General features: G+C 40.5%; 1 protein-coding gene across 1 annotated transcript in view; it reads right to left on the bottom strand.

Moving 5' to 3' along the window:
* The window catches only part of MYO16 (myosin XVI), a 463,256-nt gene that overhangs the window by 307,507 nt on the left and 127,800 nt on the right, over nucleotides 1-27,949 (bottom strand). Inside the window, exons 5-7 of the mRNA XM_007451283.1 lie at nucleotides 23,022-23,130; nucleotides 16,579-16,703; nucleotides 8,445-8,570 (exon numbers count right to left, since the gene is read on the bottom strand). Coding sequence (XP_007451345.1) covers nucleotides 8,445-8,570; nucleotides 16,579-16,703; nucleotides 23,022-23,130 — 360 coding nt within the window. The remainder of the gene's footprint in view (nucleotides 1-8,444; nucleotides 8,571-16,578; nucleotides 16,704-23,021; nucleotides 23,131-27,949) is intronic.

The following is a 27,949-nucleotide window of genomic DNA, read 5'->3' as shown; positions in this document are numbered from 1 at the left end:
CCCCCCCCCGCAAAGAGCTCCAACCCCTCCCACTGAGAGATCCCTATAACCAGCCACACCCACACCTCTCCATTCTCCGATCAAAGAATAAAGCTTCCCCACAGAGAACCATATTCCATATCCTGTAATAAACCACAACGGAAAAGAATATGAAAAAGAATATATAGATATACAACTGAATCACTTTGCTGTACAGCAGAAATTAACACAACACTGTAAATCAACTATACCTCAATAACATTTTTAAAAAAGAATAAAGCTTCCCTTTGCTTCTGAACCCAACTTGGTCCTGTTCTACTGGTGTCAGCAAGCCAGGCAGGAGGACCCTTGCTGGGGCCCAACTTGAAAGGGTCGGTAACAAGATCTTAATAATAGTCACTGTCTCAACACGTGACTATGGCTTACCACCTCATTTATTTAGGTCTTCTTTATTTTTTAATTATATTGTTTATATTTATATAATACTGTTGTATAGTTTCCAGTGTAGAAATCTTACATATCTTATGTAAAAACTATCCCTATATATTTTATGTTTTCAATGCTATTTTTCTTTTTAATTTTGGAGATTCCTTCGGAATTTTTATTCTTTCTCTTTTCCTAAGTTTGTCTTTCCATTTCTTGGTTTATTATATTGACTGGAAGGGGACTGGCTTTTCTGATCTGGGGCTTTGTTGATTTTGTGACATTTGCCAGTCATTCTCCACCCATGCAAGCACTCTGTTCAGACACTCCAAAGTATCTCCCCACCCATCAATTACTGCTCTTGTTAGTATTCTCATCATAAAATTAATTAGATTTTCAATAGTTTGTGCCATTGCTAGCTTTCCCACAAGTCCACTGCAAATCAGTGTTTGGTTTTACAAAACGTAAAATGTATCAAGAACACTTAAATCATGTTACAGCATACTGCTTATATTTAGGGTTTATTTTTATTTCCAAATATATACAGTTTACTAAAGACAGAGATGTTCTCTCGAAATCTGAAAGACAGAATACATAGAGCAGGGTCCCAGGACATCAAAATGGGTACAGAAAAGAGTTTTGTTTTGTATCAAAAATTTGAGAGATTTGCTTGCTTTTCAACCATAGGAAAGGAAGGGAAGAAGGGAGGAAAGGAGGGAGGGAGGGAAAAAGAAGAGCAGAAAGAAAAGAAAAAAGAAAAAATGCGAAGCCAAGAATTATGTAAGATTGCCCCTGTTTTTCACAATTTTGAAAAAAAACAGCAGTACCTAAAAGCTTTCATTTTCTGACAAAGATGTCCGATTGTAGGAGAATCTAACAATTACTTTGCATTTCTAAATTTAATCCACTCTTTACAGAACTCCAAAGAGAAACTTGGGCAATCTCTCTACAAATTACCTCTCTCCACAGCTTCCCCTGTAACTGCAGAACGCATTGAAGTGGTCAAAGCAAATGGTTTCCTACATGAAAATCTATGACCACAAAAGTACTGCCATTTTATTTGGGGCCTGTAAAAACAAGCATTCATGTGTGGAATGAAGACTCTCTCACTTGGGGAATTCCATTTTTCTTAAAGTCAGCATTTCCCACGTGCTTCCAGTTAGAAATCAGTGAGGCATGCCCCAGAACTAAATTAAGCAGGGCAGTACTGATTTCAATTTCACAGTAGTCTGCAACATTTGTTTTAACCTCAGGTAAGATCTTTAGGTAAATTACTTGAGTGTGAGTAGGTAAAGGGTGAACCCAACAAAGATTCATCTCCACTATTACAAGAACTTTATAATCACCGAAACTATCAGAGGGTAAGGTGGTTGACATTCTGTGTCTCTCTCTCTCTCTCTCTGTGTGTGTGTGTGTGGGGGGGAGAGAGAGAGAGAGAGAGAGTCGGTGTCTCTGTGTGTGTCAAAGGAGGCCCTGCGTAGCTGATAGAAAATATATTTAAGCTGAAATTTAAACTCACACAAATTACTGGCTATGGACTTTGCTCATTCTTTGGACAATTGTATTTCGGTTTGGATAAATTTAGCAAAATTAATTCCTTGATGGTCATTTAAATTACTTCTTTAAAAAGTAAAAAAAAAGAAAAATTGAGCATTCAGAGATAGTCGAATTCCTAGTTCAGAATCTAAAAGAGATTGTTTCACTTAATAAAGAGAAATTATGTTAGACGTCTTTGGGAATTCAGAATTTGCATATCCTACACTCATTGGTTCATACTCTACATCAAAATAGGTAAATGCCTCTAACTCAGAGCCATCTGAAAAATTTCAGATCTAAGATATAAAAAGATTCCTCTGATGAACTCTTAGACTATTAAAGATGGTGCTTCCCATCCTGTTTTGCCCTTCATTGAACTCCCCGTCCACCGTGCGTGATCTCTTTGAGTCACCTATCACAAATCTCTATGTCCAGCCCCCCCACAATGCCCCGCTCATGCCCAGGTACTCCTGGATATCTCCTTGAGGATTTCTCCTGTTGGCCCACCAGTCTCGAGGTGTGTGCTCACCCACCATCTCTTCACACATGTGTTCAGTGATGCACTGAGACAGACAAGCATCTGCTAAACCAGGACATTCGCTGACTGTCTCATGAATAAGTAGTAACTGAGTGCCAGCCCCGTGCAGATAAAGAAATAGACATTGTACCTGCACTCAGTTCTCACAAACTAGAGGGTCAATATGAACAAATATAAGAGATAATTCCAGCATGTGATAAGTGACATGGTATGGGGGATACAGGTGCTACGTAGGGTGCGTGACGGAGGCATCACACTGGGATCCAGGAGGGTAGAAAAGACAGCCAGTGAACTGACAACTCAGGGGAGTCCTGCAGGGCAAGGAAGATTTAACCACTCAATAATTTCAAGAAAAGCAAAGAACGTGAAAAGGATGTACACGGTGACATATTCCAGAAATCGAAAGAAGTTCGGTATAGCCATACCCTCCAACCTGGTCGGGGGAATAGGAGAAAAACAGCGGTAGAAATTAAGCAGAATTCCTGGCCCATGGGGACTCATGTGTGATGGAGTAGGTATTTTATATCAGCAGCGATGGAAAGGATGGTGGATCGAATAGTTCTATTATATTTGCATTTAGAAAGCTCGCCGTGGCCACGTTGTTGAGAATGGAGTGGAGGAGGGGGAGAGGACGCCATTAGGAGGCTGATGGGCTGATCCAGAGGCAGAGATGCTGACGCACTGGGTGAAGGCAGAGGCGGTGAGGATGTACAGATTAATCAGTTGTGGTTATAACTCATACAGCTCAAAGCTATTCACTAGGGAGGAGTTTGTGGGGCCAGTGGCTTCTTAGTTATGGGAGAGGCAGGAAAACGATAATGCCCAGGTTTGTGATGAGTAAATGGTGACACACAGAAGGGACTACAGACTGGGGAAAAGAAGATGATAATTCCCTTTGTACACAAGTTGGGTCTGAGGGCAGATTGATAGAGATTACCCACCAGGCAGTGGTCCTCATGGGCCGGGAACTTGAGAGAAAAACAAGAAAGGGCTTTGGGGGCTGTGACCGTGTAGAGCATTTGAAGTTGCAGGTGTGAGATTCCCTAAAGACGTGTAAACATTGAGAAGAGAGGGAACCTAGCATCCAGCACTGAGTTCATCGATATTTGATGCTCAGCGGGGTACCAGAGAGTGTTTTTTGTTTTTCTCAATGGAAAAAGACATATCTGAAGAATAAAAACTCTGAATATCTCTCAATTCTTAGGTACCTGGGTAAAATGTATTTAAGAATACAAACGACTCCTTTGAACATCAAGATATGCAGGTTGTGTGATTCAAGATACTTTTGAAGGGAAGGAGACTTAGATTTTAGCATTTGTACAATTATTTACTTCTCTTTTGTTGTAGCATTGCCAATCCTATTATAAACACTAAAAATATGGACAAGGCTAGAAGAGAATTTTATTTTATGTACAACTCATGAAAAATTGTAAAATCAAAGGACTTACTGCTCACATAACCTATTCAGCTCCTAGTTTTAAACGAGAACAGGCATCTCTTTTTTTCTCACTGGAGAAGTTAATATATTTATAAAGGCAAGTTTTAAAATATGTATGCATGTCAGTTATAAATCCCAGTACAAATGTCAATTATAAATACTGTTATAAATTATGGACTGCCTTCTCCAAAAGGCATTTATACTTGTAAGATATTTATAAGAAACTGAAGTTGTGATGAAGGTCTGCGAAAATGCCATTAGTCTCTCTAAAATGTTAGCATTTCTAAAGTTTTTTTCCCTGAACTGAGGTATATTTATTTACAGTAAATTTCTTTAGAGAATTATAAATCTCCCATGCCTATAAATTGATATCCAAATAATACCTCTTTCTAAAATATCATTTCCAAAATGAATATGAAATGGTATTTTTATGGGTGAACAATTTTTAAAAACAATTCAAGACATCATATGGTATTTTCTTGACAAAATAATCAAGATACAGTTTACTCAAAATCCTCTGTTAACAGAAATCTCTCATTGTTTTTTGGGTCTAAATTGAGGAAGAGTATTCTGGTTTTGGTGTCATGTATTCTAACAGAAAAGCCCCACTCTACCTTTCAGTGTTAAAGCTTTGCTTCTAGTTCTTGGCTGATGGATTTGTCCATTCAAGCCCTTCCGCTACTCTACTGGACACCAAGGAAGCATGCTGGGCAACACAGGTAAAGGCTCTGCTGTGTTGGAGCTTACGTTCTGGTGGAGACCCCATTTGAGTAGGTTTAATAGAGCAAAATGGAAAAGACATATGATCTTCAGACCCTCTCCTTGGCACTAAAATGTTGAAGGATTTAGAAAATACTCAATTAATGGCGAGTCACTTTCTAGAGAAGCAGAGGGTAAAGGTGAGATTGTTTTTTAAATCTGCCTTATCTGTACACTATCAATGGCCATTTCTGGAAAACTGTGTGTTGGACATCTGTCTCTGTGAATCTAGCAGCTGGATCAACTGACCTGGACACATGGGCACAGATGGTCTGATGCGTTTACCTTCATCATTCTCACCAACCTTCCAAGCTATGTAAAAATCCTCTTTTAACAGAAGTTGATGGTTCTCAGTGATTGAAGACCCTGGGGCCAGGCTCTAGGGAGGAAGAACCAGCAAGGCTGGTTAGGCTCCTACAGCCAGCGAGGGGTGGCTGGTGCTAGAGCCAGTGCCGGGCCATGGAAATCCTCAGAGCAAAGCCGGCTGAATCCCCGAGATGCACAGAATGACCTATGGTGTGTGTGTGTATGTGGGAGGAGTGTCTGGGAAATAGAAGACAAAATAGGAACCCCCCTAAAATTATGTTTTTTTAAAGTTGGGGTCAGATATTGTGCAGCTGGTTTTGAAAAAATGCAGCAATTGGAAAGTGTTTCTTCATTAATTTACCATTAATCATTAATAAATGGTAAGCGCTGGGAATGTAGCTGGTACGCTGGGAATAAGGTAATAAAAACATTCACCTTAATTACTCTGCATTTTGCAAAGTAAATGCAGCTTTTGAATCATATTTCCCATATAAGTTCATGACTATGTTTCTCTAGGCTGAAAACATAGTTTGAGAAAACCCAAAGTTGGGGAAATTTTGGAATGTGACAGGTAATGGGGTGGAATACCGATATCCTCTACCTTTTATCCATCAGTGATTCTTCTATCTTATGCCTCTTGTGTGACAAAAGTTCCAGGAAGCTTTATGAAGGAAGCAGCAGTTGTACTGGGCTTATGTGCCTTACACCAACTTTTACAGGTCTTTCATAAATAAGTATTTTTTGTAAACAGAAGCAGTTGTTTTAAAACACACCAGCTTAGATTGATTTCTTACTGGTCCTCTCTGCTAATTATAATAAACCCTGGAACTAACAAGCAACCCAAGAAGAACTCTGAAAAGTCCAAGGAGAAAGGTGACTCAGGACCCGTAGAAGGGAGGAATCATGGATGGGATTACACCCAATAGAAGAAGGCAACCCTGGACCCAGTGTTTCCCAGTCCAACCCAGCGACAGAAGGGGGCCCAGGTAGAGGCATCCCTCTGCCTTTTAAACCATGTCTCCCTGACAATATCAGGTGAATACAGCACCATGACCCTGCTAACACTAAGTGCCTGAGCAGGCACTCTTTTTCCACTGAGACCAAGATGCCACTCCCCGAAGAGAGATAAGGGTGGCTGGGGAGGGGATGGCACCTGCAAGTGGAGGTGGGGCATACTCCAAAGGCCTCCAGCCCTGAAAGTCTTTTGTCCCCGTGGAGATTCTCCTACCCCACCCAGAGACATGGGGCAGCCTGGCCCGAGGAAACGCCTTCTACCCCTTTGGGGACACCAGAAGAAACCAGGAGGAACTCCAGGGGCACCAGATAAACCAATCATACCAAAATAATACCTGGAAGGGTCTGAAAATTAAACTGTCATTGGATCCACCTCCCACTCAGGTAGACTGGAACCTGAACACTAAACCTAAGCAGGGTGACTGCCTGCTAAAATAGAAGATATATATAGGACCAAGATTCTCCTAGCAAAATAGCCAAAATGTCCAAGAAGCAATTAAAGATCACTTATCATGGTCATACCAAAATCAGAAAAACATAATTTGACTAAGACAATTAACTGACACCAAAAGCAGGATGAATCATGCTGGAATTATTTGATGATGATTTTAAAGCAGCCATCATAAGAATGCTTTAACAAGCAATTACAAATTCTCTTGAAACAAAGGATAAAATAGAACACCTCATCAAAGACATAGAAGTTATAAGACAGAACCAAACGGAAATCACAGAGCTGAAAAATACAACAGCAAATAAAATGCATCAACTCATACCAAATATTTCATTTGACCTGCAGTTAAATAAAACAAAAACCATACACCGGGTCCTGAAAAAAACCATTTAAATGTCTGGTAACAGAAAGTGACATACTTAGTCCAAGGCATGTTTTTAAAAAATTTCTGTTAAATCTAGTCCTATTTCCCCTGAGTTGATTCTCTTATGAAAGTGGTTAAAGGGAAACAATCAGCTTCTCTTTGCAATGATACCTGGTCCAAAATCTAAAAGCCCAATCAGTCAAAGTGAAAAATTGGTTAAAATGATTCATTCAAGTTTGGTAGTGTCCTGCTACATTTTACCACTTTCAGATTTAGCTCCTTCCAGAAGCAATCTCTGACTACAGTGGCCACATTTTGATAATTTACTGATTACCGCCTCGTCAGCACAGGCCAATAAGTTGTGTTCAAGGAAAGAGTACTTGCTTATATGTTCACTTCTCTATTTTTTACAAATGACAAAACTTCTCACCCAGTGTATCCCGGGATGCTGCTGTGCTAGCATGGATTACTAATGTCCTGATGGTATACACTTGATGCCCCGATACTCCTGTGATCCTAGTGAGACCTGGGAAACCTGGACTCCTGAGGCCAATGATTTCAGCTACGCCCAGCCTTATCTCATTAACCCAACCATTCACTTATGCACACACTCACTTGCTAGAAGCACAGATTTGGAGTTGTTGGTAGTAAAAATATTTACTGAATGAAGGAATCTTTTTTCTACAGGAAATGTCATCAAAACAAACAATGTTCTTATTAGTTTGGAAGACCTTCCCAAGCAATGTGCTTTTCCTACGATGCTTGAGATGCAAATGCTTTCAATTTATTCAACAGCTGCATGACTCAAATTGTGTGATAGATATTTTGCACACTGGTTAGTGTCTGAGGGATTCAACTTACTATAAATTCTGTGAATGAGATTGTTACCACAAGCTAATGTTTGGACATCAACAAGTTTAGCTTAAATCTCCATATATATGTAACCTGAGTTATATTTTCTACTATTACCGCTAAGACTTTCTCTAACATAACATATTATGTATTTTTTGTAAATCAATTGTAATATTAATAAATTATTATGAACACTGCTGGACACATTCACCCATATAAATCATTTAGAAGTTAAAGGTTGCATCTCCTTCATGGTATATCAGTATCTAGTGAGAAATTAGTTTGTGCAATAGTAACTCAAGATATATTAGCTACAGCCAAGCATCAATTCAGAGAAAGAACTCTGCTACCCATCCTTCATTCATTAAAATGAAATATAATTTATAGAGAAAAATAAAATATAAAATGTAATTTTGCTTTACATCTACTAACTGTAGAAAACAAACACAATTACCCTAGACTCATGAAACTGTACGCTGATAAGAACTATATAATATTAAGAAAATAGTATTAAGTCCATTCTATAAAGAATGTTTGTAAGTTTTGATTATTTCTCCAGTGATTCTGACTACAACATGCAGAGTTCTGAGGAATGTAGGTTACGAATGTGTCCTTCTAAAAGTAAATGTTTCCTTTCAACCACAAACATATTTGTTTAGTAAGACGATTCCATTAAAAGTCAAGTTACATAATGTTAGTACGTAATCTGAGAACAAAACAAAATATGAAATGATGCATTGATCATAAAATAATTCTTTAAAAATAACCCAGAACATTATTTTACCTGGCCGTACTTTGCTGCCAAGTGGAGTGGGGTCCAGTACTGATTATCTGCTACATTGAGATCCCCGCCATGTTCCAGGAGAAGACATACCACTTCCTTGTAGCCACTTGCACATGCCATATGCAACTGCGACGAAGAGATTATTTTGTCATTTAACTTAAAAAAGCAGGGACAGCAATGTAGTTTATTCAGTGGTTGAAAGACACCCATTTAATAAAGTATCGAATCTAAAACACAGAGACCTTTTAAAAAGAACACATATGTAATTTTATTGGGTACGAGTGGATGTCATCATTCTTTGAAAAATGGGTTATAGGTTAATTATTTATTATTTTCCTTCTGACCCTGACAACGTGCACTTTTCCATGTAATTTCTATTTCCCTCTCCAGTGCCCCTTTCTACTATAATCTGAATACTTGTAAATACAAAATACAATATCTCAGTGATTTACCACTTCTTGCCCCAAAGTCACACGTGTACTGACTAGCTCTAAAATTCCAGCCCTGTATTTGGTGTTACAGGAGGGGGACTCAAAGATATAAATGACCACAGGAAATGTGATCATTGCCATGGCTACATACATGTAAAAGGGACAGGAGGGGCTTCCCTGGTGGCGCAGTGGTTGAGAGTCTGCCTGCCGATGCAGGGGACGCGGGTTCGTGCCCCGGTCCGGGAGGATCCCACATGCCACGGAGCGGCTGGGCCCGTGAGCCATGGCCGCTGAGCCTGCGCGTCCGGAGCCTGTGCTCCGCAACGGGAGAGGCCACAGCAGCGAGAGGCCCGCGTACCGCAAAAAAAAAAAAAAAGGGACAGGAGCAGTAGAAAGGATGAATTAATGCCAACAAGCTCTAAAATGATTATGTAGCTATCATTTTAATATTCTCCCAGTTGAGTTTCTCAATGCAAACTAAAGCTTAGAAATGAAGCCTCAGGAACTACCATGATGAGATCAGGGTTTGGAGGAATTTTTCAAATTTTCCTATGGGGGAATTCCTGTTTCTTGGCAACAGGCTTTATTTGTAAGTAAATTATCATCATCCCCAATTTAAACTAGGTTATTAAGTAACTACATGGTGGAATTTGTAATCATAATAATTAAGAAGAGGAATCTATAAGGAAAGGAAACAGAAGAACTAATTTAAAAGTAGTAAAAACAACAACTTTGGGTTTTGTAGCATGGAATCTTGTAGCTCGACTCCTTGCCATTTTTATCACAGAGACAAGATTACAATAAAGTCAAAAGGGCTTATTCAATATAAATTTTGATAAAATTCAGAAAAAAGGTTGCTTTTCTACCTTTGGACTTAATTATGCTCTTCAATCTATAGTGACATTTATATATTTATGTTTTGTATGTACTTTCAGCTACATTAGAACAACAAATAGATTCAATCTAACTTCAGGTATAAACATTAAGAGATTGCCACACTTGGTTACACACAGAATTCATCTCATTAACATTCCAGCAAACCATCCCTAGAGTGATATATCCACAGATATTTTAGAGAAATATGATTTTACGTATTTTCCTAAAGAACTCATCTTTCTCCTTCTAAATTTATTTCATATTATTTGAATAATCAGTCAGTGACTGGCAAGTTACCCTGCTATATGCACTAACATCTGGATTTCAGATGTTCACTTGTAGCATAAGCCTGCATGAAGAATGGTCCACTAGTTGGTCAGCGCCTCGTACTAATGATGCAAAGTTCATAGGATCAACCCCTTCGTGAGTAGATTTGTTTTCCATGTGGCAAAACTCCGGTTCCACCATTCAGAACTTAGCCCAACTCTCACCCAAGTCATCCCCTGAGCTACTCACGAGGTAAAGAAAGACTAAAAGGAAAACTGTCTTGGCTAACTTAGCAGCAAAGCAATACAAAGCAGGAGCTACCAGTGACATCTAGGGCAGCCGGCACATTGAATCCTCGGTTATCTCAGAATAAAAGCAAAACACCTAACTTTTTTTTAAAGTATGGTTGATTTACAATGTCATGTTAGTTTCAGGTATACAGAAGTGATTCAGTTTTATTATATATATATATATTCTTTTTCAGATCCTTTTCCCTTACAGGTTATTACAAAATACTGAATATAGTTCCCTGTGCTATACAGTAGGTCCTTGTTGTTTGTCTGTTTTATATAGAGCAGTGTGTATATGTTAATCCAAAACTCCTAATTTACCCCTCCCCCTCTTTCTCCTTTTGGTAATCATAAGTTTGTTTTCTATGTCTATGGGTCTATTTTTGTTTTGTATTTAAGTTCATTTGTATCATTTATCATATGGCATATGTGTGGAATCTAAAAAAAAGGCACCAACTTTGAGTCACTCCACTTCATCGCAAGAGATAACAGCATATTTAAAAATCATCCTAGTAACATACCAGGAGTTTAGAGCCATTACTTTGATTCTACTGGCAATCCAGTTCTGTATCCTTAAGTCACTAGACCTATGGGTGGGTACCGTTTCTCATCATGGAAGTTCGACTTCAAGTTAAAAATTTTTAACTTAAAAGTGTCTATTTTCTGGGCTTCCCTGGTGGTGCAGTGGTTGAGAGTCTGCCTGCTGATGCAGGGGAAACAGGTTCGTGCCCCGGTCAGGGAAGATCCCACATGCCGCGGAGCGGCTGGGCCCGTGAGCCATGGCCGCTGAGCCTGCGCGTCCGGAGCGTGTGCTCCGCAACGGGAGAGGCCACAGCAGTGAGAGGCCCGCGTACCGCAAAAAAGAAAAAAAGTGTCTATTTTCTGAAATGGAATTTATAGTCCTGCCTTGTCCTGACCATGGGGGAAGGTATCGGTGCCAAAATGTGTAAGTGTTGATCACATGACATCTTAGAATACTCCTCTCCTGCTATGAGAACGACAGAGGCAGTGGTTGTTCCCGTAGAGAATTAGCAACAGCTTTTTGGAAGCACAGTCCTCATGGAAAGTTATCGCAAGCTGGAAATCACCTACCCAGTTACAACACAGAACAGGACGTTAAAGTGGTTTCACAAACGTCCTGCGTAAAAATTCTACATTATTTCTTCTCTTCAGAACAACCTATGGGACAGTCACCATGCCAATTTTGCAGCTGGAGAAGCTGTGGATTAGACCACTGAGGTAACTGACCCAGGGAAGCAGGGCCACCGTGGGCTGAAGCCACGTTCCTCTGCATGCCCAGCACTCACATTCTGAAATAGCAAAGGCGAGTGGACATCCAAGTTGGCCGGGCTACAAGGATAACGCTGCAGTGTGAATGCTTCTAACAAACCTTGCATTCACTCCACAATTTATTTGTTTAAACATGCAAATGCTCTTCCTGCAAACCTCCCCTGCCTCACATACCAATTCGGTATTATAATGTTCGTCTCCAGAACACGTGCACAATTTACACACTTGCTTGTTTCCCCTGGCACACCAGCGAGGTTGGCATGGCTGTGTGTGTGAAGCGTGGCTTATCGCCACCTTGCATACTAATGATGCGAAGCTCATAGGATCGACCCCTTTATGAATAGATTTGTTTCCATGTAGCAAAACTCCAGTTCCACCATTTAGAACGTAGCCCCACTCTCACCCGGTCATCTCCTCAGCTGCTTATGAGGCAAAGACTTAAAGGAAAACCGTCTTGGCTTGCTTAGCAGCAAAGCGATCCACAGCAGGAGCTACCAGTGACGTCTAGGGCGGCCGGCACATTTAATCCTAGGTCATCTCGGAACAAAAGCCAAACACCTAACTTTGAGTCATTCCACTTCATCACAACAGAAGATTTTAAAATCATCCTAATAAAAAATCAGTGAGGCCTGACTTCATGCAAGTTGGAAGTTTTCATTATTATATATGTCCAGACACTCTAATCTCTAAATCGAGGCTATGTACGGTGACAGAAAGTAACCACAAAAGCTTTATTCCCTAGATGTGACCAGAAAACTGATGACACTGGCTAAGTCTTCTTCCAGAAGTAAGGATGAAGCAATGCTAACGAAATAAAAAAAAGGAAACAAAAATAAAATTGCTTGGTATTTTGCACTTCATGGATAATTAATTATTTTCCAACAAACCAAGTAAATATGGCTCAAGGCCAGATGTGATATATCAAATTCTGTGACAAAACAGGAAAGAACCAGCTTCTTGATAACATATATACTAGTCATCAGTGCTTTCAAAGAGTATTTATGTACCTGAACTCAGGAACTCCTTTTCATATGCTCTGTAACGTGGCTTTTTTTTTGGGGGGGGGGGGGGGAGTGGGACAGACATAGAACCAAATGACTACATCAGGTAGAGCAGGGCCAAGTATAACAGGGCACAATGAAAAGAAAGGTTGATTTTACGTGGGACCACTGTGGTGTATTGCCGCCTGCTCTTCAGCTTGTAGAACTGACTATGCATATCTCTTCCAAACTATGTGTTCAGTGATGTCATGTTGGTAGCTTAAAATCAGCCATGGTGGGAGTATTCACCCTACATAAATTGGCAAACACTGAAAATTAGGGCTTTTCCCCCTGCAGAGAGCCAGTTGTTAAACATTAGTAGCATACTCCTGCCTGGGGGTAGGGAGGGGGTGTATAAGAGGACAATATAGAGAAGGGGATTATTAGGCTGAATCTTGTAGTGCAAGTAGAAAAATAACCATTATTGGATTTTTAGGAGAGGAATTTGAGTGTTTTTTTTGGGGGGGGGGGGGGGACTGTATCCTTTTCTAAAGCTTTTCTTTTCTTTTAAGAAGAATATTAACATAAACTAAGAGATCTTTTTTAAAAGAGCTCTCTTGGTGGTGGGAGGGATAAATTAGGAGTTTGGGATTAACATATACACACAACTCTATATAAAACAGACAAACAACAAAGTTCTCCCGTGTAGCACAGGGAAGCATACTCAATATCTTGCAATAACCTAGAGCAGAAAAGAATCTGAAAAATAATATACATATGAATAACTGAATCACTGGGCTGTACACCTGAAACTAATACAACATTGTAAATCAACTATACTCCAAAAAATTTTTTAATAAAAGTTTTTAAAAAGAGCTACCTTATATTTGGTTTTTTTATTGCATGTTCCTAAAAAAGGAAGAAAAAGCAACATAAAAACCATCTTACTAGGAGTTGATCCTCCTTGAGTATTTTGTTGACAGTTTCACCTCTTTTGCACAAACAGTGTAACAGCGTGGGATATTGTGCCTGATTTTGAACCACAACTGACATTCCAACTCAGGATGTGGAAATCCGTCTGCGGCCAAGACTGCCTTCTTATCATGATCAGCAACAATAGTCAGGAACACACCATCCACATGCCCTTTACAGAAAGACAGCTCCAGGAGTGGCAGCTATTAACATAACCGGCCAACCAACTCAGACAAAAGAATCAAAGAATCTGCCATTTGCCAAGTGCTGTGATCCTCAGGGAAGGACTTCCCGTTCACTGTGACTTTCTTTGTATAAAGCTCAAAGATGGTCACAACCTCAATAACAAAACAAGATTTAGTTATTACAGAATAATTATATGCCACACTTGTGTTCTCTGTTCAATAAAAAAAGTGACCAGGAATGTCAAAACTGCAGATGGTTGAAAATGATAGCAATTTATTTCTGTGTATTGATTCTTTTAATAGCTTATCTTCTGAGGTATGTAGGTCCTTTTATTGAGCGGGGATTGAAGCCCATGTGCTGTTTTTATTTAGCTGTGATTTCCAAAAAAAACAAAATGAAGTTGTAATATCTTCTACCAAACAAAGAAACACAGACTCCACTGGGTTTTTACTATGCGTTAGATGTGTTCATTAACGTAGGTCCTGCCTTAAATGGGCTGTTAATTAAATAGCCCACTCTCGTCTAGATTTTGACCTCACTGTTCCACCAAAGCTGTCCCCATGAGAAGACCGAGGACTCCCAAGTTACCAAGTCTGGCAGCTGAGTCTCCACCTCCGTCTACTTGACCTCTCAGCGGTGTTACCTTGATAGTTAATCATCCCTCCTCCTCACGCTTTCTTTACTGGGCTCCCGGGACATCTCATATACTCTTGGTTTTCCTCCCATCTCGGGAGTTCCTCTTCCCATCTCATTTCTGGATCTTCCTCTTTTCCTGTGCTCCATGGCTCAGTCCCCAATCCTCTCTCCTTCTGTATCAAATCAGTGACTTCATGCAGGGTCAAGGGCCTCAACAGCATGTACATGCTAAAGATCCCAAACTGCTCCTCCAGTCCAGGCATCGCCCAAATTCCAGACTCCAGTATCCAACCACAGACTCGGCACCTCCATGACATCGGCCAAGAGGCACTTTTAACTTCACATTTCCAGAATCCACCCTGATCTTCCCTGCTCTGAGCCCGGTTCTGAGCCTTCTCTATCTCATTCGGTGTCAACTCCATCATTCCAGTTGTTCACACTAGAATTACCCGAGTCATTCTGAAGTCTTTCCTTCCTCTCTCATCACATTCCGGTCAGGAAATCCCAATGGACCTTCTTTCAGTGTAGACTGAAATGAGCCACTTCTCATCACTCCAGCATCTACCATCCCGGTCTGAGTTGCATCATCGCTTGTTAGATTAAAGCAAAAGCCTTCTGACTGAACTCTCAGCTTCACCCTCGTCCTGTGACGGCCCATCCTCATCACAGCTGTCAGAATGAGGGATCCTTTTAGAACGGGAGTAGGATCCTCTCTTCAGAACTCTTCAATCTATTCCCATCTCACACAGCGTAACTGCCACAGTCCTCGCACAGGCCCACAAGATGCTGTGTGACCTGGTCCTGGTTACCCCTCTCCTCCTGTTTTCTCTGCTCATCCACACTAGCCTCCGTGCTGTTTATCAATCACGCCATACCTGGCCCTGCCTCAGGGCCTTTGCACGTACACCGTTTAGCCTGGAATGCTCCTCCTTCACACCTACAGTGTGCGCAGACTTCTTTCAGGCCATCACTCGGAACTCTGCTCGAGAGTGAGACCTTACCTGTCTACCTATGCAAAATGTCAACTGTACACCCAGCATGCCCCGTCTTGTTTTACTATTTCTCATTTGCATTTATTAGTAGTAATATGCTATATATTTAGCTCATTTATATTGTACATTACCTGTCTTCCCCCAGTGAAATGTGAGCCCATGACAAAAGGACTTTTGTGGGTTTTGTTCACTATGATTTTGTTCACAGGTCACGGTCAGTAAATAGTTCAATAAACTAGTTGGAATGTTTTTCCATTTGAATGTGTTATTTTTCAATAAACTCTAAACATGCTTTGTTTTCTTTTCCTACAGGTTAGAGTTCCATTTGTGATAGGCTTCTGAAATTTACATCCCAAAGGCCCACATCGGTATCTAGGAAGATAACTCTATCGAGAAGTCTCAAGGCACTTACTTTGCACTTAATAAGTCTATAAAGCTATCAGGTGTCACACAACTCATATCCATTTGGTTACGTTGCTTTCCTCATCTACCGTGCTCAACCTCACACCATATTTTCCCCATGGTAGAAACTGGACCACTTTCTAAAATTGGTTCATGCACCCCATGCTTCAGAGCTCATAATCCCTTCTGCTGCCCTAATTTACTTTCCTGAAACTTAATACATTTATTTATTTCCACAATCATTAATTTTAACCCCAGCATGCCCAGCCCAGGTAATTTTTATGGGGCAACAGGACCAAACGTTCTTATTTTGATGATTAGACATTGTGTTTACATTAAAATTGATCCAAATTTAATTGTTGTGTGTTTAATTTTCTGCAGCTGTGCCTGATAGCAAAAAAAAAAAAGTAGTGACAGGAGTTTGCTTGAATTTAGAAATTCATTCATCAGAGCAACTCAGTTTCTTTTGCTTAAAATTAAAATGAAAACATTCTCCTGTAAGTTCCATCTCAAAAATCACATTGACAAAATAATGGATAAAAATTACTCTAAATTTGTAGGAAAAACATGCATAGAAGGAAGGCTTAAAGAGAATATATCAACAGATAAACGTTGGGTGATGGTGTAAGTGATTTTCATTTTCCTCTTTGCATGTTTGTTTTGCAAAATTTCTGCAATAAATATGTATTACTTTTATAATCAGAAAAATAAAAAACATTATTTAGAAGTTAATTGTGTATAATTCTATGCTTTAGAAATCAACGTACGTTCTCAACTTAAGCAGTGTCTCCTAGTGAAGCGTGGTAACTTACCAGTGTTACGCCATCATTATTTTTCTCATTAACATTTCCTCCACATGACAAGAAGTGTTTGACGTCTGTTAGCATGCTCATTGGTCTCTGAAGCTTCATCTGCCGCAGTGATGTCAGATCCACTCCTAGGGGGGGAAAGAGCCTTTTTCAAACAGAATGTACACTGCTTCTCAGCTGCAGGGGGTAAAAATTTAATTTTATCTTATATTTTTCAACGTGTTCCTTCCTCTTTGAAGCTCCTCTTCCAATCTGAATTCTCACTCAAAGCATCCATAATTGTTTCTCTTGGCATGCAGTCTTATTTCCAGCTAGAGTCTTGAATAATTTTCCTCTTATTATATCCCAAAATGTGATAGGATGCCTTAGCCATGGCAGGCTTTCAGTGGATTTCTGTTTTAGTATAAATCATCAGCATAGACTGCCCAAAGTATTGTAAAGTACCTGCATTGAACTGAAATGAGTTGTAAAGACATACTTTCTGTTCCCTATGGTTTTCCTCATTAAAATAGTTGCTCCTAAAAGCAATGCAGTGTCCTGGAATAGAAAAAGGATTTAGCGGGAAAACTGGAAAATTCTGAATAAAGCCTGTAGTTTACTTAATAGTACTGTACCAATGTTAACTTCTTAGTTTGGATGAATACACCACGGCTGTGGACATTTGTAATGCTAGGGGAATCTGGATGAAGGGTATCTGGGACCTCTCTGTACTATTTTTGCAACTTTCCTTCAAATTATTTTTTAAAGGATGCTCCAAATGATTGTTTCATGACTATTAATGTTAATAAGGAGAAATAAACTAAAATTGAATGAAGACTGGTAGCCTGGCTTCAATGAGGTGGGTGATTTATGCAGAGAGGACTCAGTTCAGCTCACCTGCTTATACCTCTATCCAGTATATATTTCAACCTGAGCTTTCATGGTGGTGTAATCTCCATGGTAGCGTATATCTCTGCATTTCTGCATCCCCTGTTCCTAAAGTTGGTTCCTGGACATAATAGGTGTTTACTAAGGGGAAATAATCTACCTCATTCCAAGTGAAAGTAATAACAGTCACAGTGATATTAATGATGCTGATGAAGATGATTCTGCTGCTGCTTAGGAGATGACATCTGTCCCTCAGCAAGTGTTTGCTATGAGCCAGCCACACTTCTGAGCAATTTCTATCTCTTATCTGATTGAGTCCTTGCCACAAACATGGAGACAGAGCAGTGGGCTCGAGCAAAAAGGCTGGAGTGATCCTCCTGGCTGCGCCTGGTCTGTGGCCGACCTCCCCAGGGTGACTGTGGGAAAGTTACTTAGCCTGATTGTCTGTATCCTCCGTCACTCAGATAATAATACATATCCCAAAGGAACAAAGCTATGGGTAACGTTTATAAGACCTGTCTGCATGGCACAGCCCAGCATGGTGCCCATCGGCTGTCATGTCCCCCTAGAGCACACCACGCCTGCCTCCCTGCATCCCTTGTTCTCCGAGCCTGGATGAACTCCAGAGCAGAAATGCTCTGGAGTTCTAGTGCTGTGTCTTGCACTTAACTATTTGTGCCAGTGGGGGCAGGTAACTTATCCTCTGCCTCAGTTTCCTCATCTGCAAAAGGGGCTGACAGTTTATTTCACCAGTTGTCATGAGAATGAGTCCAAACACATACAGCATATAAAACAGGATTTAGCTTGCAGGAAGCACTCAATGAAAGGGACCTGTCATTTCATTATCAGTCAGCCTTCTGGTACATGGATCACCCGCCACGCATTTAGGAGTGTTTTTCTTTACAATAAGGAGGCAGGGAAAAACCAAACAAAATAAAGCCAAATGCAATATTACAGATTTCCCTAACAGGCACATTGGAGGTTTCTAAACAACGAGCTAAAACTGGCACTCTATTTCTATTTTTAGGATTATAGAATTTGACATGCGAGTAATATCTGGAAAACACTGTTTCTCAGATGTCAGTGTTCAATTTTGCACGCTAAAGTAGCAGGAAAACCTAATGGTTGCCCTACTCTAAGGCCATATTATTTTAACTTTTATAATATTGCACGTTTACCGAGGCGGCATGCATCTTTTAGAGGATTATTTAAACATGTAATTAAAATTGAGTGATAAAAAAAGAATAGGGCTCAAAGATGAAAGACACAAATTAAAAGAGATTAGCTGTCACTCATTTCAGACTCATGCACATTACAACATATTATGTGGAAACAATCTATTTCTGGTGACTGTTGTGAAGATATGAGGGGAATATTATGACATCGTACCCCATTATTTTAAAACTTTATTTTGAATCAAATAGGATACCAATTAAGATGTGATTTTTAGATTTCTTCCGACATGTCCAGGGAAAAAAAACCACAGATCTATTTTTGGTAAGACAATAGAATGGAAATTCGCTCACTTCTTGGTCAAATTTCTTAAGATGCTTCTGGAAAAAAGCCAAACAAGATGACTACAGCCCATAAGAAATCTATTCTTTTGTAGTGGATAATGGGCCAATCCTCTCTTTTTGAAAAGAAGTTCAGTTTTATTTTCATACTGTTTCTTGAAAAAATTAATACATGCCCTGCTTAGATTTACTATTTTGAAAGGAATTTAGTAATTTTTTGTTTAATTTAGGACATAAGAAACAAATCATTTACTGGAAATGCACAAGTTATTACATGTGATACTAATTACTACTGCCTGATTACATTTGATTATATCAATAAATGCTTGTGAAGAACCGAAACTACATTAACATCTCAAGTCAATCTGAACCTTATCTTAACCTTCCTTAACTGTCCCTCTCAAGGTAATATTGTCTTGTAACAATTCAGCTTTTCCTTTTCTCCATTATCCATCCCGTATCCGGGGTATTCTGTGCTGCTATCACAGATAATTTTATCATTACGCTATGACATGACCCATCCCATGGTTGTACCCTGGGGTTCCCTAAGCTCCAAGAATTGCATCTAATCTCAATTTTTGTCACTATGGTAAGCTTCCGAAAAGATCCTAGACTTGACGGAAGCAAAAAAGTTAAGCAGGCAAATAATGAAAGTTGTTCTAGCAAAGAGAAATGAACCAGTTTAAGCCAAAACGGTGTTGTAACCTCTACCAAATCCTTTCCCCCAACTCTGACCACAGGCTTAATGTGGGACTGTCCCAGGCAAATCGGGATCACTGTCACCCCAATAATGGGATGATTCTGAAGGGGTTGGTGAAGGAACAGCATTTTGAATGAACTTTGTTAAGCAGGAGAAACATACAAGGTCATCTGCAGACTGATGAATCTGGGAGTCTCTGAAAAATGCAGAGGGAGGGCTAAGTCTGGAGTTAAGAAGACCATTTTCCAAGGCTGTTCCAAAGTAGAAAGACTGGGGTTTTAACTAAGGCAGTAATGGCGCGGCTGGTGAGATATGTGGACTTATTAGAAAGATGTCAAGGAAAGAATCTGTAAGATTTGGTGACAATTCGACGTGAGGGATTCAGGAGAAGAAAAGTGATGTTCAGATACTCAGATTTCTGGGTGTAAAGGTAAAGAGAATACAGAGAGAGTGTGAAAGCACGACATGAAGGTCCATACTGGACACGTTATTTCAACTTGTCTGACATACAAGTAAAAGACACAAGACACGTAATGAAATTGCAGGTACAATGCCGAAGGTCTTGAAAGATATCTAAGCTGCAAGAGTAACCCTGGGGTCAGGTAGGTGCTAAGGACACTAGGAAGAGGGGAAGATGACCAGGGACAGTGTACAGAGAGAAGATGATCAAAGACAAAGCCTTGGGAACAACCAACATTTTGGCTTCTGCGTACCTAAGTGGTGCATCCAAAGGAAACTAAAAGAAGGGAGAAAAGCTATGGGAAGATCAGAGCAGGTGAGCCTTTTCATAGGAGAGTGTGATCAAGGTCACTGAATGTCACAGGGAGACGAGAAAATGCAGGAGAGCAGAAAAGTGACAGCTGGATAGAGAACCGACGGCAGTGGCTATCACCGTAGGGACGTGTCCAGATCGGTAGGGGACAAAGCAGAACTTCCGTGGGCTCAGTAGAGGAAATTAGGAACTCAGAATAAATATGAGCTTCTTTTTCTAAAGGACGGACTTGAAAGAAAGGAGAAAGGGCCATGGGTGATGATAATATGAAGGGCAAAGTAAAAAGCGTTTGTTTTACTCTTCAGGGACATGGAAACATAGACCTATATGTTTTTTTCCATGGTGAGCATCTTTCCTGGACACCTTGAGCTCTCCCTACAGTGCTTTATTTCTCTGCTGGCTCATTTTATAATCAGTTGCTTTCCTTGAATGCCAGCTGGCTTGTTGTGCACCGGAGATCTCATCTGCATCAGATGCTTGATCAGAACTCCTTGCTGTCTTGTTTTCCAGCCCAGGAAGCTCAGGCAGTGAGCTGAGGTTAATTGCCGTGACCAGGGGTACAGTGTATGCCGGCGGTGACAGTACAGTTAGAACCTGTGACCAGTGATTTTTCCATGTAATCAGCGTGCTCGCTACCTGGCCTGTCTTCTCCCACACGTGTCCTCATGTGACAGTGTGATAAGTACTCCGATTTGAAGCTGGATGATGCAGAGTGAGAATTCAAGGTTTCCCCCCGCCTGGTTAGAAGAACGCAGTGCACCAAATAATGAAAATCCCATCTTGGAACATTAGAAATTTCTAACAGTATCAGCCCATGCTGTCACAACCGATAACTCTAAAAGCGCACCAACGGGGACGGGGGAGGATGCAGAGAATAAATTGAATTAGACAGTATTTACTGGAACTACGGCAGCTGATCTAGATAAGGAGGAAGGATGTGAGCAGAAATGGAACTAGACTGTGAATGGGGTGAAGGAGGGGCAGAAAGATGAAAGGCAGGGACAAATGGAAAACAGAATTAAAAATGTAAGAGATATTAAAGCGCATTTGTGCCGGCAAACATGTATCTCACAAACAGATTGTGACAGCCATCGTCGTGACAGATTCTCTCCTAACCATTCAGAGTCAGTATCTCCTTCTCATTTTTTTCCTTAATCATTTTTAAATCAGCCTCTTAAAGGAATACACTTATTTTTCTTTACATGGAATAGTAATACTGCTCTTGCAAACACTCAGCGTTCTTAGCAAACAAAATCCTCCCATGAGTTGGAAAGGCGAAGAACTGAAGTTCATTCTTTTGCAAAGAAAGACTTCATTTTAGTTTCCAAAGGGAAAGATACATGAGTGTAGCTATTACAAATTCAGAACAATGAGAACAGGAAACCATCCCACAGAACTGGCACAGATAAATAAGACAGCCGCGTTCCTCACTCAGATTCAGAATCGCGCACTCCAAGTTAAGTTTTGCAAAGATCCAAATGATAAACTTCCCAGCAGTGGAACAACAGGTCACAGCTGACGAGATGCGAGAAAGCACAACGTCCCTCCTGTAGGAGTGGGTACCAGGGAGTGACTCTTCCCCACGGCCTGTCACCCGGGGCCACGACTTGGTGACCCTCAGAACCACAGCACAGCTCACGGTTTCTCCAATGAAGATAACATCGCTTACCCTGCTTTCAGAATTAATGGGGCAAGTTTTTTTTCTAAGAACCCACGGCTGCTAAGCACTAATTATTATTGTTCTAAGCCCTCCTGAGAATAAACCTTTCGAGACAAGTGACCTGGAGCACGCACAGAGCACAGAGAGCAAAGAGGCAGGTGTGCAGGCTTTTCTTAGAGGCAAGAAGGATAGGGTGTCAGGCACGATGTGCCTCTTAAATATGCTGAACTTTTTCTCTGACAAAAGATCATACTTGAAGGCATTGGAATTTCTTTGGTGTTCTTTATATCTGAAGAGCTGAAAAAAAGAAAAATAAACGACGGGGCATATACTCCTTTAGTTTAACATATGGGGCTCAGGGTTCCAAACGCCTCACACTTTGCCAAGGCTGAACTCACTCGTGAAATTATACACTCAGGCTGTGCAATTAAACGTTCTTTGTCAGCGAATACGTTTGGGGGCCCAGCCTCAGCGTTTCAGCCGGCACCATGACCGTGGGGCTTTCTTCTGACAAGGTTTGGGTTTCCATGTGTCCCCAGGAGTGGATGTTGGGATGCTGTGCAAACTGCCCTTGACTTTGGTCCTCACTCACCTGAGTGGGATTCTTCGGATGCTCCTAAGATGCTGCTTCACTTCCCTTCCCCTCCCAGTGGAGAATAGATTATAATTACAAACCCAGTCCGGCTAATTATGGACTTTGGATGCCTGTTAAAATGTCCCTGCACGGTTGGTCTCCAGATTTCTGCCAGCTTGCAAAACTGCATTGACTAAACCAACTATGAAACGCTGCACAGAACAAGACGTCATTTCACACAATCGAGGGAAACGACATCCGTCTGAAATCATGTAAGCACACCTAAAATATATACACTTAAATTCTACCGCCCTATCTCTTCTTCTATCTTTCTATGGTTTTTCAAGGCATCTGCCTACCATTTTCATCCAGGTAGGTCAATAGGATGGAGCTCGATTCTGTCCCTTCCGTGGCATAGTCGAGTGGGATATTTCCATTGACGTCCTGGAGAAGGGCATTAGCTCCAGCCTGTAAGTGAAAACGAACAAATTTAACATTATATACACTGTTAACATAGAAAGCAGATCCAAACTTTCATTTCGATCTTATTCAGGAAACAGACCCAGAAAAGTTTACATCAGATACAGCCGGCAGGATCACATAGCAAATTGGAATTATTTTTTAAGACAAATTATATTAGATACTTTGTGAGAAACTCTCATGGTCCAAAAAGGTTCAACTGGCCCTTGACAGGCAAGACCCTAGCCGCCAGTAATCCTTCCCACACCCCTTGCCAAACCCAAAGTATCCAATCCCCGGCTGCTAAACCGGGCACGCCTCTATGCTGGCTGCCCTAGACATGCCTGGCTGTCCTAACACAACAGAAGTGGCCCTGCCTTCAGAGTCTGAATGGAGAACTCCCGTACGGACTTTGATCTTCCCCAAACTATCCTGTTAAATCTTTAAGCTCCTTGCTCTCCACAGAAACTCATTTGAGAGCTGTTCTCACACTACAGTCGTTTTAATAAAGGCTGAGCTAATGGCTTCTGGTTGGTTTTCCTCTTTCCAAAAACTGTTTTCCAACAAAAAGCATAATCTGTAGACATTAATGGATGGAATATATTACATACGACTATCACACACCTTTTAGCTTCAAAGGGCTCTCCCTCAAGCACCTCTGAGCCCACCGCTCGACTCTTTGCGCATCCCAGCCTAAATACAATGATAGATGCGCTTTCATTCTTAAAAATGTAGTCACATCAATTGTCACCCTTGCTCTACATTCTTTAATGAGCTCCGTAAAATTTAAGATTTCCCGTATGCGTCCTCCCAATAACCTGTCACTAAACTCAGGCCAAACAAATGAAAGTTTCACCCTATTTTTCTTCCTGAATAGGAGTCTGTATTGCAATGTGGACAGTTAATATGGTTCATATAATAACCAATTTCATAACTTTACATCAAAAGGAACATCACATTAATAGCTTTATATATTAAAATGTGGGGTTTTGCCTTGTATGTGTGTGTGTGTGTGTGTGTGTGTGTGTGTGTGTGTGTGTGTGTATCTATATACTGCTTTCCTATGCCTTAGCAAGTCTGCACAGGTTTTCCAAAAGACTGCTGTACTATAGTAAAAAGAAAATTTAAAAGCAGGTCAAAGCGGTAGCATGTTCCCTCCACGTAAGTTGTACTGCTCACCTTACCATCCAGAGTGAACCACATTATATCTTCTAAACCATATGAAGATACTTCTTTATCTGAACAGGTCAAGTTAGATATTTCAGATTTTCCCTTACCTAAGGAAAATGTCATTATAAGGTCCTAAAGATTTCAGATTATCTTCTTAGTGCATTTCATTTTGTTTCAGTTATTCAGAGTTTGAAAAGAAGTTACTTGAGGCAATAGTCTTAAGTAGACTTTGCTAATGATTCCTTTCCTTTAGTCTCCAGCCAGGAGAATAACATTTTGCATATTTACCCAAGCTTCATTGGTTAAAGAATCAATTAAGACACAGAACTATGGGCATCCTTGCTGATTTCAATACTAAGAGGTGGGAGATAATCAGGTTACTCTTCTTTGCCAATGCACAGACGTTTCAGAGAGGATCTTATCTATATCAAACATCTGGGTGGCAGATGACAGTGAATATAATTGAGTCACATATTATCAAGTGATGCCCAGGGAGAGGGCGCACTGGGGGAGAATATTTTCTATTCTTTCAGGAGTAATGAGGCTCTTTCAAAGAGAGTCTGAAACTGAAACGCGGTGCTGAATATTTTAGTTGGGTTCATTCATTGAAATTTCAACCCATTAACCCCCACTGGTCTGTGCTGCTGAATGACCAGGTGTTATTTCCTGTAGAGACCTTCCTGCGGGGTCGAGAACTTCCCTAGTCACAGATCACATCTCATTCCTCTTTACATGCCCAAAGGTGCCTGGGACATATTAGGCCCTAAAAACAATTTACTGAAACAAACTGAAAAATAAGCAAATGCTGAACTTAAACTAATTACTAAAAATTGAGGCAAAGGATTATGTTTTTCGTGATAATTATTTTTAACTAAATTTTCTGACATTCATTTTTAAGAGTATATACATGAAATTACAAAATCACTCTATGCATACTTAAGTTTCCTGCCTTCACTCTTTCTAGATGGATGACAATTGTGGGAGACTTTTTCTCCCTTCTTTCCCCTTTCCATCAATCCCTCCCTCCCTCCTCCCTCCCCCTCCCTCCCCCTCCCCCCTTCCTCCTTCCCTCCCTTTCTTTCTTTCCTTGCCACTGGACATGGGTGAGACACCCCAGCTGCGGTGGCTCTAACCCCACCACTCAACTATCTGGTCTTAGTAGACGTCCCTAGAAGAGCTGATTCACGTGCCACAAAACATGTATCCACATGATCCCCTGAAAAAGCTGTATTTCTTGACTTAGAATTCTGAAATTGTACATACATATATAAAAACCCCATCGATAAGATTCATGGCTGATTATTATTCTTAGTCTGACTAACTCAGAAGGTAATGTGTTGTTAATGGGTCCCTCTGGAACTAAGACTAAGGTAAGTCCTTCAGTTGTGGCTTCAAGAAAATAAATCACGTCGTGATTGGTTTCATCAGGGAAGTAAATGTTATATTATGCAAAAGCAAACTCCTCAAATGCTTTTGCAGTTGAGGACTGCATAGTTCCCACTGGGAGCCCTGAATACATTTCCTTTCTCATCATGCAAACTGGAAGGCCACCCCATCTCCAATTTGTCCTACACTCTGTTCCTGGAGTATTGGAAATAGAACTCAAATGCCTCATTCTTCTCAAGTAGGAATCTTATTTACTGCATGTCAGATGACAAACGAACAAATAAATGCACGCTTCCTGTAAATAAACATTTTATTAGTTTATGTAGCGATTTAATGTCAATGAATAAACTTGCCGATTGTTTCATTTAGTAATAATTCTCCAGCACATTAAAACTGAAATTTTAATGACAGGTACCTGGTGGACTTTTAATAAGCAAACACCACTTTTTTAATATAAATCTTCATTGGAGTGTAATTGCTTCACAATACTGTGTTAGTTTCTGTTGTACAACAAAGTAAATCAGCCATATGAATACATATGTCCCCATATCCTCTCCCTCTTGAGCCTCCCTCCCACCCTCTCTATCCCACCCCTCTAGGTCATCACAAAGCACCAAGCTGATATCCCTGTGCTATGCGCCTACTTCCCACTAGCTAACTATTTTACATTTGGTAGTGTATATATGTCGCTGCTACTCTCACAATGTAATCCCTATCAAACTACCAATGGCATTTTTCACAGAATTAGAACAAAAATTTTACAATTCGCACGGAAACACCAAAGACTCCGAAGAGCCAAAGCAATCTTGAGAAAGAAAAATGGAACAGGAGGAATCAGGCTCCCTGACTTCAAATTATACTACAAAGCTATAGTAATCAAGACAGTATGGTACTGATACAAAAACAGAAATATAGATCAGTGGTACAAGATAGAAAGCCCAGAGATAGGCCCATGCACATATGGTCACCTAATTTATGACAAAAGAGGCAAGAATATACAACGGAGAAAAGACAGCCTCTTCAATAAGTGGTGCTGGGAAAACTGGACAGCTACATGTAAAAGAATGAAATTAGAACACTACCTAACACTATACACACAAATACCACTTTTTATATGCAAATAATTTTAGTAACTTTTTATTTTGATATAACTTCAAGTTTACTCCAAGTTGCAAGAATAGTACAAAGAAGTCCTATATATCTGTTATGGGTTGAATTACATCCCCCCAAAAAGCAATGTTGAAGCCCTAACCACTGGTACCTATGAATGTGAACTTATTTGGAAATAGGACCACTGCTGATGAGAACAGCTAAGATGCAGTGATTCTGGAGTAAAGTAAATGACAGGTGTCCTTACAAAAAGAGGGTTATTGGGGACACAGACACAGAGGATGAGACAGCCACGTGAGGATCGAGGCAGAGATTGCAGTGACACTGCCACAAGCCACTGGGTACCTGAGACCACCAACAGCTCAAAGAGACACAGAAGGATGCTTTCCCATAAGTTTCAGAGGGAGCACGACCCTGCCAACACCTCAACTTTGGACTTCTGGCCTCCAGAACTGTGAGACATCAAGTTGCTTGAAACCACCCGGTTTGCAGAACTGCATAATGGCAACGCTAGGAAACCCTTTACCCAAATTCACCAATTATTTACACTTTTCCCCTATTTTTGCTTTCTCTGCCTCTTTTATTTTTCCTGAATCTTGTAAAAGTGAGTCACAGGCACCATGTCCCTATACCCCTAAATATTTTAGTATGTACATCATGAAAATAAGGATATTCTTCTGCATAAGTGTTATCAAAAGCAGAAAGTCTGGCATCACTAAATTCCATTATATAAAGCACAGTCCACATCCAAGTTTCATTAATTTTTCCAATGACATCCTTGATTGCTATCACTCCCTGGCTCAGGACAGAATGAGGGGTTACCCGGGGCATTTTCTTTTCCTTTCTCTTTAGCCTTCTTCCACTTGAAACAGTTCTTCTGTGTTCTTCTTTAAGACCTTCTCTCATAGGTCCTTCCGATGAGAGTTTTGGCAGGCAACCACAGAGGGGATACTGTGTTCTTCCCATGGTGCCATATCAGAAGACTCCTGATGTTCCTTGATCCGGTGGTGATGAAGGTAACTTTGATCACTTGGTCGAGTGATGTTTTTAGACTGTCAAGTTGCAGCTGAGAACCCATGGGTTCCTACTGGTATCAGTAACGAAATGAATCCCTGACTACAGGGGAGAAGAAAGCTCTTCCTCACGATAGAATACCAACTGG

The sequence above is a fragment of the Lipotes vexillifer genome, unplaced genomic scaffold, assembly GCF_000442215.2.
Source record: "Lipotes vexillifer unplaced genomic scaffold, Lipotes_vexillifer_v1.1 scaffold2194, whole genome shotgun sequence".
In the NCBI taxonomy this organism is placed as follows: Eukaryota; Metazoa; Chordata; class Mammalia; order Artiodactyla; family Lipotidae; genus Lipotes; species Lipotes vexillifer.
This window is presented reverse-complemented; position numbering and strand designations above follow the sequence as displayed.